The sequence below is a fragment of the Coregonus lavaretus genome (assembly GCF_964263955.1).
Source record: "Coregonus lavaretus genome assembly, contig: HAP1_SCAFFOLD_449, whole genome shotgun sequence".
Taxonomy (NCBI): Eukaryota; Metazoa; Chordata; class Actinopteri; order Salmoniformes; family Salmonidae; genus Coregonus; species Coregonus lavaretus.
This window is the reverse complement of record NW_028158296.1, coordinates 229894-242191: the sequence shown is the minus strand read 5'-3', so window position 1 is coordinate 242191 and position 12298 is coordinate 229894. Positions and strand designations below refer to the sequence as shown.

At 43.9% G+C, this 12298-nt stretch overlaps 1 protein-coding gene across 1 annotated transcript in view; it reads right to left on the bottom strand.

Annotated features, from left to right (window-relative positions):
* Positions 1-3833: 3833 nt before the first annotated feature.
* The window catches only part of LOC311124187 (uncharacterized protein), a gene marked incomplete at its 3' end in the record, with an annotated part of 166627 nt that continues 158162 nt past the window's right edge, over positions 3834-12298 (bottom strand). Inside the window, exons 53-55 of the mRNA XM_084198380.1 lie at positions 4964-5058; positions 4189-4337; positions 3834-4120 (exon numbers count right to left, since the gene is read on the bottom strand). Coding sequence (XP_084054506.1) covers positions 3834-4120; positions 4189-4337; positions 4964-5058 — 531 coding nt within the window. The remainder of the gene's footprint in view (positions 4121-4188; positions 4338-4963; positions 5059-12298) is intronic.

Genomic DNA, 12298 nt, shown 5'->3' with positions numbered 1-12298 from the left:
GGAGTGAGATGAAAGAGAGGTGGAAGTGTTCTCCGTTACGTATCTGAGACAGTGAGATGCATAGATGAAAGACAGAAATGAATGCAATTATGGTTATGAGTTGGAATTAAGTAGAAAATGTCAACACAACTGATGCCCTAGTAGAGAAAGAGAGAGAGAGGGAGAGAAAGAGAGAGCGAGCGAGAGAGCCACGTCCATGTCCTTCACCATCAGTGTCACAGAGAAATTATTTCCCCCTGAAACGTCTCCCCAGGGGACTCATTTGTGTTCATCTGTTGTAACGTTAGGGGGAATCTATTTGCCAGACAACATAACATGACGGACAGAGCTATTAATCATAATATTGAGCACAATAGCATGCGCACACACACACACACACAGATGAAATCTTTGTCTGTCACAAATGCATCATCAAGCATCTTAGGGAAGAGATTTTCCAGCTGCTAGCTCAGCCGCGGGAAAAACAAGATGTGCTTTCTAAGTACTTCGATGCAGCTCAGGCACACAGAATCTCAGTTCTGAACGCCTCCTACAGCCAAGGTGTCGATGAGCCGAGCAGTGCTGACCTGCTCCAATCCACTGGACAGATGGTAAGCTCAACTCCGCGGCCCATGGGAGACTGGACTCTGACAAAGCGTAGGAGGTCGGGAGGGGAGCATTCTAGTCGGCCTCTGTGTATCCTAGATGATCAGATCCAGCTATTAAACAGCTTTGCCCCGCTGGAGGTGGACCTACCGGCCCCGGGAGTCAGCTCTGATCCTGGGAGTACACCAACAGCCAGCAGCCAACCAGTGGCACCCTCCTCCACGGCTCAGCCGGTCACTGACAAAAGGAAGCAGAGTATTGGGCCCTCCTCCACCTCTGCAGTGATTCCAACGCCATCTGCTGCTACTGTTGCGTATTCGGTGAGTCAGGCTGGCATGGATCGAAGCACACCTTCTCCCCCCTGCCTGAGGCAGTCTCGTTCTGTTCCCCCTCTTCCTTCCCCATCGGATTCCATCACGACCACCATCATCATGGGCAGCTCGATGGTGAGAGACTTTGGACTGCCTACGGCCTGTGGGCCGAACAAGGTCCAGTGTCACCCAGGCGCCCTTGTCAAAGATATCAACTCCCTCCTGCCCACAGTTCTAGCCAACTACTCTGGTATTGGCACCATCGTCATGCACATTGGCTTTAACTAGATTCGCTTTAGGCAATCTGAGGAACTGAAGAAGTACTACAACACTCTCTTGAACACCCTGGTTGGCACAGGGAAGATAATAATCATTCCAAGGGGTTTGGAATGTTACAGCCGCCTTGCTGCCATAAACGAGTTCCTGAAGAAACTTTGCAATGACAGGACTCCTTTTGTGACAATTTTGACTTGCTGTGGGACTTGAGATGGGATTCACCCTAACCACAGGGGTTCCAGGATTATCTCTATCAACCTAGCGAACTGCTTAAGAGACTAACAGTCTGGGTTTGGTAGCGTTCCAGTCCTCCCTGTCATTAAAAGCAACAGAGGACATGGAAATCGTATTACAGTATATCCCAGAGATATATACTGTAGGTGCACTCAACGTAAGAAACCTAATCTACAGTATGCTCCTTTAACTGTTAGCTCCGAGGGTGTTGTCAGCAATAATCATTTGCCCATAGAATTTAATTCCACTGTTTGCACCGAAACTGTCTGTTATTGCAGGTGTAGTGTAATGCCGGTCCGGGCGGCGAAGGTGGAAATAACGGATGATGTTGCGATCCAGAACCCGGAAGCCAACACCGCTCCTCTGGACCGTACGACTCCCAGTCCACCAGGTACTGGAGCCGAACCCCACGACGCCGGGAATCCAGTAGGAATCTGATGGCATAGGCAGGAGCTACCTCGACGTCCAGGGTGGGCGGAGGGGTGTCGTGGGGGACAGCCTCAGCCAGGGGACCAGGAACCACTGACCTGAGAAGGGAGACATGAAGGGAAGCTGTAATCTATACATCACCTCGTTGACCCTCTGGAGAACCTTGAAATGCCCCACAAACCATGGGCTCAGCTTCTTGCAGGGCAGGCGGAGTGGGAGGTTCCTGGTAGAGAGCCAGACACGATCCCCAGGATGAAACATGGGAGTCTCACTGTGGTCGCGGTCTGCCTGCTCCTTCTGACAGTGGACGGTGCGCTGGAGTCTCACGTGGGCATCGCTCCACACTTTTTCTGCGCGCCTGAACCACTCATCCACCACAGAAGCTTCGGTCTGGCCCGGGGTCCACGGAGCCAGGGCCGGCTGACAACCCAGAACACACTGGACGGGAATCAGCCCGGTGGAGGAGTGACGTAACGAATTCTGGATGTACTCCTCCCATGGAATGAATTGGGCCCACTCCCCCTGCTGGTCCTGGCAGTGACTCCTCAGGAACCTCCCAAGCTCCTGATTCATCCTCTCCACCTGCCCATTACACTGAGGCCTATACCCGGAAGTGAGGCTGACCGTGACCCCGAGCTTCTCCATGAATGCTCTCCATACCCGTGATGTGAATTGGGGGCCACGGTCGGAGATGTTGTCCTCCGGAAGGCCATAATGCCGGAAGACCTGCTGGAACAGTGCCTCAGCAACCTGGAGAGCAGTAGGGAGACCAGAGAGAGGGATGAAATGACATGATTTGGAGAATCTATCCAGAACCACAAAAATAGTGGTGAAACCATCAGAGGAGGGGAGATCAGTGACAAAATCATGGATAGATGAGACCTGGGACGCTGAGGTACGGGAAGGGGAAGGAGTTTCCCTGCTGGATCATGCCGGGGGGATTTAGTTTGAGCACATACGGAACAGGAGTTGACGTAGCGAATAATGTCCTGCGCCAAGGTTGGTCACCAACACTTCTCGAAGATGTATTGAGTAGTACGAGTAATACCTGGATGTCCAGCGACGACAGCTGTGTGCGCCCAGGTCAGCAGCCGATCCCTTATCCCTGTGGGAACATAGTTGCGCTCAGGAGGACAGGTAGTGGGTGCGGGTTCCCTCTCTAGAGCCTGGCAAATGTCCACATCTACGTCCCAGACCATAGGGGCTATGACTCGAGAGGAAAGAATTATGGGTGCATTCAGGACCCTCTCCCGAATCATAGAGATGGGAAAGGGCATCGGCTTTGGTGTTCTTTGAACCTGGGCGATAAGTCAGCGTGAAGTCAAATCTAGTAAAGAAAAGAGCCCACCTAGCTTGGCGCGGGTTCAGCCGCCTCGCTGTCCGTATGTACTCCAGGTTCCGATGGTCAGTGAGGATGACGAATGGGTCCTTGACACCCTCCAGCCAGTGTCTCCACTCCTCTAATGCCAACTTCACCACCAGGAGCTCGCGATCGCCAACTTCATAATTCCTTTCTGCAGGAGACAGCTTCTTAGAGCACAAGGATACCATATTTGTGGATTACCTTATCGTTGAGACAGTACAGACCCCACGCCCACCTCTGAAGCGTCCACCTCCACCACAAAGGGTAGTGTAGAATCTGTGTTTTTGAGCAATGGGGCAGAGGTGAAACGTCCCTTCAGTAGGAGGAAAGCCATGTCAGCTGTGGACCCTACGGGGACCACCCTTGAGGAGAGAGGTGAGAGGAGAGGTGATGGAGCTAAAGTTCCTGATGAAACGGCGGTAGAATTTGGCAAATCTCAAAAACCAATGTAACCCCTTTATGCCCTTTATGGTGGCTGGGACTGGCCATTACCTGACAGCATCTAAATTCTTAATGTCCATTATCACTCCTTGCGGGCTGATCTGGTAGCATAGATAGGAGACAACTTCCTGATGAAATTGGCACTTCTCTGCCTTGACATATAGTTGGTTGGCCAGGAGGCATTCCAGGACTACTCAATCGTGAGCGATGTGATCCTCCAAGGTGGCCGAGTAGACCAGGATGTCATCGATATACACGACCACTTGGCGTCCGAGCATGTCCCGGAACACCTCGTTGACGAATGCCTGTAACACTGACGGAGCATTTGCTAAGCCAAAAGGCATCACCAAATACTCGTAGTGACCAGACATCGTGCTGAAAGCTGTCTTCCATTCATCGCCCTCCTGGATGCGGATGAGATTGTAAGCACTCCACAGGTCCAATTTGGTAAAGAACCGGGCCCCTCGGAGATGTTCGATGGCTGCCGGCACCAACGGAGAGGGTAACGGTACTTGGTAGTGATCTCATTCAGTCCTCTGTAATCAATACACGGGCATAATTCTCCATCCTTCTTAGCCAAGAAGAAGAAGCCTGCAGTAGAAGGAGAGGTGGACATGCGGATGAAACCCTGTTGGAGCGCCTCATGGATGTACTCCTCCATGGCCTTGGTCTCAGCCACCAACAGAGGGTAGATGTGTCTGCGCGGGGGCGCAGAGCCTGCAAGCAGGTCGATGGCACAGTCCCAGGGGCGATGAGGAGGGAAACAGGTGGCGCGGGTTTAGGAAAATACATCCCGTAGGTCCTGGTATACGTCCGGGATGTTGGGCTGAAGGGTAACCACAGGACTCTCAACTGACGGGGAACCACAGGGGACGGGTAAGCAGGTCCTCCGCCATTCGGGTGCCCAGTCCGTGATTTTCATCCTCGACCATGAGATGGTGGAGTTCTGGCGTTGGAGCCATGGGAGGCCGAGGATGATCTTGTGAGCTGGTGCACTGGTGATGAAGAAGGGAATGTTGGATGGACTCCACGAGGGTGAGTGGGGTGGTATGGTCCCGGATCCTAGTGGCCGATTATCAAGGGCTTGAACCAGAAACAGAGAGGAGAGCGGGTATGAAGTGATGTTAAGAGAGGAGGCAAGGGTCTGGTCAATAAAGTTCCCTGTGGCACCGGAATCCACTACAGAGCGACTTACAGTTAGTGAGTGCAGACATTTTATTTTTCTTCATACTAGCGCTGTAGAAACAGTACATGAGGGACAGTCAGCTAGTGTGATCGACACTAAAAAGGGTTTGGCAGAAAGTGATGAAGAGGGGATACTCACACATGCCCCAGGAGGTGGAAGATCACGTGACCGTCCCTCTGTTCTCGTGGATCCCGAGTTGGGACGTACCGGACACTGCTGGAGCTGGTGCCCTCCTTGACCATAATAGAGACAGAGCCCCAACTGTGGAGACATGTGACCCCTACCTCCATGGGTTCAGGCTCTGATACAGAGTGTTCACTGAGTGAGGGAGAGAGCAATGAGGGTACCGACGCTTCCGAAGTAGGTCATCCAGACGGATGGCCATCGCGATGAGTGCGTCCAAGGAGTGGTTGTCGTCTCGACATGCCAGTTCCGTTTGGACCTCATTGCGCAGTCCTCTTCTGAATAGCGTAAGGCACGCCGGCTCATTCCATCCTCTGGATGCTGCTACTATCCAGAAGGTGAGCGCGCACTCGGCAGCGGTCTGGTCATCCGGCCGTAGTTGGAGTAGGCACTCTCCAACCCCCCTCTCTGCCCTCCGGTGGATGATCGAAGATACCTCTGAACAGATTCATGAACCCCTCATACGAATCCAGCTCCTCCTCTCCTCTCTCCCAGACAGCCGTGGCCCATTCCAACGCCCGCCCAGTCAGCAGAGAAATAACCGTGGCAACCTTAGACCTCTCGATGGTGGGGGCTCCCAGCTGGTGCGCAAAATAGAGGGAGCACTGTAGTAGGAAGCCACAGCATTTAGATGGGGTTCCGTCATATTAATCCGGGAGGGACAAATGGGCATCGCTGAACTGGGCGGGCTGCTGAATGGACTCGTGTGCTGGCTCGCTGGGTCGACTGGTGGCAGAGTATCCTCTGCTAGTTGAAGGCAACGCCTCTCGGGTATGTTCGAGTCGTTGAAGACTGCAAAGAACCTCTTCCATAGCCGTCACAAGTTGCGCCAGCTGGTCGTGGTGTTAACGAAGTCGGTATCCCTCTTCGTCGACTGTCTGGGAGATGTCCTGATTTCCTGCTGCTTCCATTTGTTGAGGCAGTATTCTGTAATGATGACACTGAGAGTAGAGAAGCAGCAGGAAAGTTTTAGAACACCTGCTCATTCCAGGGTTTTACTTTATTTGTACATTATAGAACAATATTGAAGACAACAAAACTATGAAATAACACATATGGAATCATGTAGTAAACAAAAAAGTGTTAAACAATTCAAAATATATTTTATATTTCAGATTCTTCAAATAGCCACCCTTTTGCCTTGATGACAGCTTTGCACACTCTTGGCATTCTCTCAACCAGCTTCATGAGGTAGTCATCTGGAATGCATTTCAATTAACAGGTGTGCCTTCTTAAAAGTTAATTTGTGGAATTTCTTTCCTACTTATTGCATTTCAGCTAGTCAGTTGTGTTTTGACAAGGTAGGGGGGTATAGTGAGAGAGAGAGCTTTCAATTTTGTGTAGATGAGGGATATACATTTTTAAATATAGTAAACATCTAATCTAATTATTCATTGTCCTATCATGATGGAAAGATCCCTAACCCTATAACCTGGACACCCACCTGAGCGACCCATACACCAAAGAGAAGTTCCCATCTATTTTATGGACCTGCTGTGAATATGCAGCCTAAATAGAGAAATAAATGCGGTCAGAGACCTACTTGAGCAGCACCGCCCCCTCAAGATTCTGAGCCTGCCTGGCAGGGTTGGTCCTACAAAGCCAGAGCCCCCTGATGGGAGAGCATAATATACAAGGAAATTCTCAAAGCTGCTAATGAGAACCTTGACGACCTTTTACCTAGCCGGTGGGGATTCCGGTGGGGTACGCCCACCCAGGTAGTGGCAGTGCTGGCAACACTGGCTGCAGTAACCCATGGGGAGGGGGTCACACTCGGACAATCAGAGAGGGGGTTTATCATTGTGGCCCAGGTGGCACAAAATAATCAAAGGTCTGACCGCATGGAGATGCTTGGGAAAATGGTTACAACAGGGGATCAGAGTGTTTGTGTCTCAGGTGAAGAGGGTGGATCTGATCTCCATCACCTAGGACTTGACATAGATTAAGTAGATTAATCAAATCTCACATTGTTGTCAATTTCTGCTCAATTTGCATGCTTTCTCAATCAGCTTTAACTGTATGTGCACTCGTAGATCAAGTTATTTCTCGGGTTGGGCTCTGGGATATAACAGCCGTTGAGTATTGGATTTTATGGTGGATTGTGGAGGAGGGGGGTTGAGTGTGTTGGAGTATGTGAGTATGTGCGTGTGTGCTGGTCTGGCATCTATTGTGGGGGGGGTGGGGATGTTGGGGGGGGGGGGTATGGGATGGACCGCGGGAATTATTTGCTAGGATAATAATTGCTTGTCAATGAATTAAATGTAATATAATGGCAATCCTGGTTATATGTTAGAATCCTATGCGTGAACTGCCGACATTATTACGCATATTAATTGATAATGATGGAAAATAGGATATGCATAATAAAATAAATAAATAATAGTTATATAGATATATATATATAGAGGTGAAAGCATTGGAAATGCTTTTGGCGGTTAACCTGCTTCTGTTTTGTGGGTGGCACTGTGTGCTGTTTTCGATGGATGGGTCCTGGCCTCTCAGGGCCTTAGGGATACGGAGGGACGTGGGGGGGATGCTGATCACTGGGATGACGGCTCAACTTGGGATGGGGAGGGGCTTTAGCGGGGGAATTAGTGGAGAACAATTGAAGGGTTACTCCGTAGCAATGCAAATATCACGGTACAGCTATATGGACACTCAATCATTACGCTATTTTTTATTGGTAAATTTACAAACATATATAATGATAAATAGACTTGAAACTTGTATCTCATTATGGTGTATGGTGAAATAAGTATAGCCAGTTATAATTGTAATGGCTTAGCTGATAATAACAAAAGAAGAACAATATTTACATGGCTCAAAGAGAAGGAATATAATATCTATTGTATACAGGAAACTCATTCAACAATTCGAGATGAAGTAGCGTGGAAAAAAGAATGGGGGGGGGAAATATACTTCTCCCATGGGCAAAGAAATTCAAAAGGGGTGATGATATTAATTAATAGTAATTTCGATCCGAATGTGCAAATTGTCCAAATAGATACGCAAGGTAGATGGATTATTTTAAATATGGTATTGGACAATAAACAGATATGGCTCATTAACCTTTACGGACCAAATAATGATGATCCACAATTCTTTGACAATATATATAATAAATTATCAAGCCTGCAAGCAACTCAAGACAATATTATTATGGTGGGGGATTATAATACTGTTTTAAATAGCTCAATGGACCGAAAAGGAAATCACACCACAAACAATCACCCACATGCTCTTAAGGAAATTGTGAATGTCATGGATACATTAGAACTAGTAGATATATGGAGGCTTAAATATGCTGATCTAGTGAGATATACATGGCGGAGACTGAATCAAGCTAGTCGTCTTGACTTCTTTCTTATCTCATTCTCGTTGGCACCAAAAGTAAAAAAAGTGTTGATAGGGGACAGAATGCGGTCGGACCATCATATAATAGGCATATACATTACTCTGACTGAATTTCCACGTGGGCGAGGATATTGGAAATTTAATCAAAGCCTATTAGATGATAATTTATTTATAATTAGAACAAAGGAATTTATAACTGACTTTTTCCAACATAACTTAGGTACAGCGAATCCCCTTATTGTAATGGACACCTTTAAATGTGCCTTTAGAGGCCATGCAATTCAGTACTCATCTCGAAAACAAAAGCAATTTAGGTCAAAAGAGTTTATACTAAGAAAGGAAATAGAAAGTCTAACAGAACAGATAGATGGCAATAAAAACTGTAACATAGAGGCTCAGAATAAATTAGAGGAAAAACAAAAAGAAATGGAAAAACTTATTCAAGAAAGATCAAGTGTAATATATTATAAAAATAAAGCAAACTGGATGGAATATGGGGAAAAATGCACAAAATTCTTTTTTAATCTTCAACATAGGAATGCTACCAAAAATAACTTAATGAAACTGGTTACAATTGACGGAGTCACCCATAATTCACCTAATGATATTTTGAAGGAAGAAACAAAGTATTTTAAGCATATGTTTTCTTTTCAGTCGCCTCCATCTCCTCTAACTGAAGCTAATTGTAGAGATTTTTTTCCTATTGATAATGTCAAATTAACAGCCACACAGAAAGACTCATGTGAAGGTGAAATTACAGAGGAGGAACTTCTGGATGCAATTAAAGACTTTAAGTCCGGGAAAACTCCAGGGTTGGATGGCATACCAATCGAGGTATACCAAACCTTTTTTGAAATACTAAGAGGACCGTTATTAGCATGTTTTAACCACTCCTATGTAAATGGTAGATTATCTGACACTCAAGAAGAAGGTCTGATCTCATTATTACTGAAACAGGATACAAGTGGAAAATATAAAGATCCAGTCCATTTACAAAATTGGAGGCCCCTTACACTTCAGTGTTGTGATGCAAAAATCCTAGCAAAATGTATAGCGCATAGAATTAAAAAGGTATTGTCGGATATTATTCATTCTAATCAGACAGGTTTTTTACATGGAAGATACATTGGAGACAATATAAGGCAAGTATTGGAAACAATAGAACACTATGGAAAATATGGGAAACCAGGCCTGCTATTCATAGCAGACTTCGAAAAGGCATTTGATAAAGTTCGACTGGAATTCATATATAAATGCCTGGAGCATTTCAATTTTGGAGAATCTCTTATAAAATGGGTCAAAATCATGTATAGTAACCCTAGGTGTAAAATAGTAAATAATGGCTATTTCTCAGAAAGTTTCAAACTGTCAAGAGGAGTGAAACAAGGTTGTCCACTATCGGCATATCTATTTATTGTGGCCATCGAGATGTTAGCTATTAAAATCAGATCCAATAATAATATCAGAGGATTAGAAATACAGGGCTTAAAAACAAAGGTGTCATTGTACGCAGATGATTCATGTTTTCTTTTAGATCCACAACTAGAATCCCTCCACAGCCTCATAGAGGATCTAGATACATTTTCTAACCTCTCTGGATTAAAACCAAATTATGACAAATGTACTATATTACGTATTGGATCACTAAAAAATACAATTTTTACATTACCATGTAGTTTACCAATAAAATGGTCTGATGGTGATGTGGATATACTCGGAATACATATCCCAAAGGAAATAAATGATCTCACTTCAATAAATTTTAATAGAAAGTTAGCAAAAATAGATAAGATCTTACTACCATGGAAAGGAAAATACCTGTCAATTTGTGGAAAAATCACCCTGATTAACTCTTTAGTATTATCCCAGTTTACCTATTTGCTTATGGTCTTGCCTACGCCTAGCAAACAGTTTTTTAAAATATATGAGAAAAAAATATTCAATTTTATTTGGAACGGCAAGCCAGACAAAATTAAAAGAGCATATTTATATAATGAATATGAATTCGGAGGACAGAAATTATTAAATATTAAAGCATTAGACCTATCACTAAAATATTCAGTCATCCAAAAGTTATACTTAAATCCGAACTGGTTCTCAAGCAAATTAGTAAGATTGTCTCACCCACTGTTCAAGAAAGGCCTTTTTCCCTTTATTCAGATTACAACCTCTCACTTTCAGTTATTTGAAAAGGAAATAATCTCCCAAATGTCACTATTTCTAAAACAAGCCATAGAAAGTTGGTTACAATTTCAATTTAATCCTCCAGAAACGACAGAACAAATAATGCAACAAATATTGTGGTTAAATTCAAATATACTAATTGACAAAAAACCTATATTTATTGACAGAATGTTTAAAAAAGGTATAATCTTCGTAAATGATATCATCGGTAGGACTGGTGGAGTTATGTCGCACATGCAGCTAATAAAAACATATGGAAATGTCTGCTCTACCCAAAATTACAACCAAATAATTGCAGCCATACCGCAAAAGTGGAAGAGGAAAGTTGAAGGGGGAGAAAGTAAGGAACTTGTCTGTCGGCCTTGCATTAAAGAACATAATTGGTTAAGGAAAACTGTGATAAATAAAAAAGTATATCAGTTTCACTTAAGGACCAAAGGATTGACAGCAGTCCCATATAGATTGCAAAATAGTTGGGAAGAGATCTTTGACGTACCGATCCCATGGCATAGTGTTTATGAACTGACACGCAAAACGACACCGGATTCAAAAATTAGAATCTTTCAATTTAAATTAGTATATAAAATTCTTGCTACCAATAGAATGTTATTTATATGGGGGATACAATCTTCCCAGCTCTGCAGATTTTGCTGTGAAGAGATAGAATCATTAGATCATTTGTTTTGGTTCTGTCCATTTGTAGCTTGTTTTTGGACACAGGTCCAGGAATGGCTAAAGGATTGCAATATTTACCTGGAACTAACCTTGCAGATAGCATTACTGGGTGATCTGAAAAGTCATAGTCAATCAATCAATAATATAATAATACTTTTAGCAAAAATGTTTATTTTTAATTCACAATCTGTAGAAGCAATGAGAATAGAAAGGTTCAGAACTTTTGTAAAACATCACAGTATGGTTGAAATATATATGGCAAATAGAAATCCTATATGGATGGTGTTAAGAGATAGATGGGAGGTATTGAATAGAGTTGAAGGATGGGACTAATAACAAATAACAACAAATAATAACAAAGATAGCTAATAATGTAAGCATACTGTGTCCATAATAAGTATATAGGTTGTATGTTGGGAGCTTTTGGGAAGGAGCACAGTTAGAAAGATATGGCATTTAGAGGCAAACCGGATGGACATCATGAAGATGATCGGAGAGGTTGAGAGTAGAAGAAGTTCAGGAGAAAAAAAATAAATAGATGTGTATATGTATATGTATGTATATATGTATATATATATATATATATATATATATATATATATATATATATATATGTATATGTGTGTGTGTGTGTATGTATGTATATATATATATATATATATATAGATATAGAATTATTGTAAAATTAACTCTGTCCATAAGGTGTAGATAGTGAGTATGGACCGGAAGTAGAGGCCTGGGCGTTGTTGTTCACTAATTTACTCCAAGTAGGGAAAGGATGGTGGGGTTGAAAAGTAATAAAGGGGAATATATATATATATATAAAAAATAAAATAAAAATATGGGGGATTGGAAGTGATGCAGACAATTACATTGATAGAAGATACAATCTATCTGCAATATTAAGCTGATCCTTCCCCCCCAAAAAAAAAAAAAGGTAGGGGGGTATACAGAAGATAGCCCTATTTGTTAAATACCAAGTACATATTATGGCAAGAACAGCTCAAATAAGCAAAGAGAAACAACAGTCTGTCATTACTTTAAGACATGAAGGTCAGTCAATACGGTCAATATTTC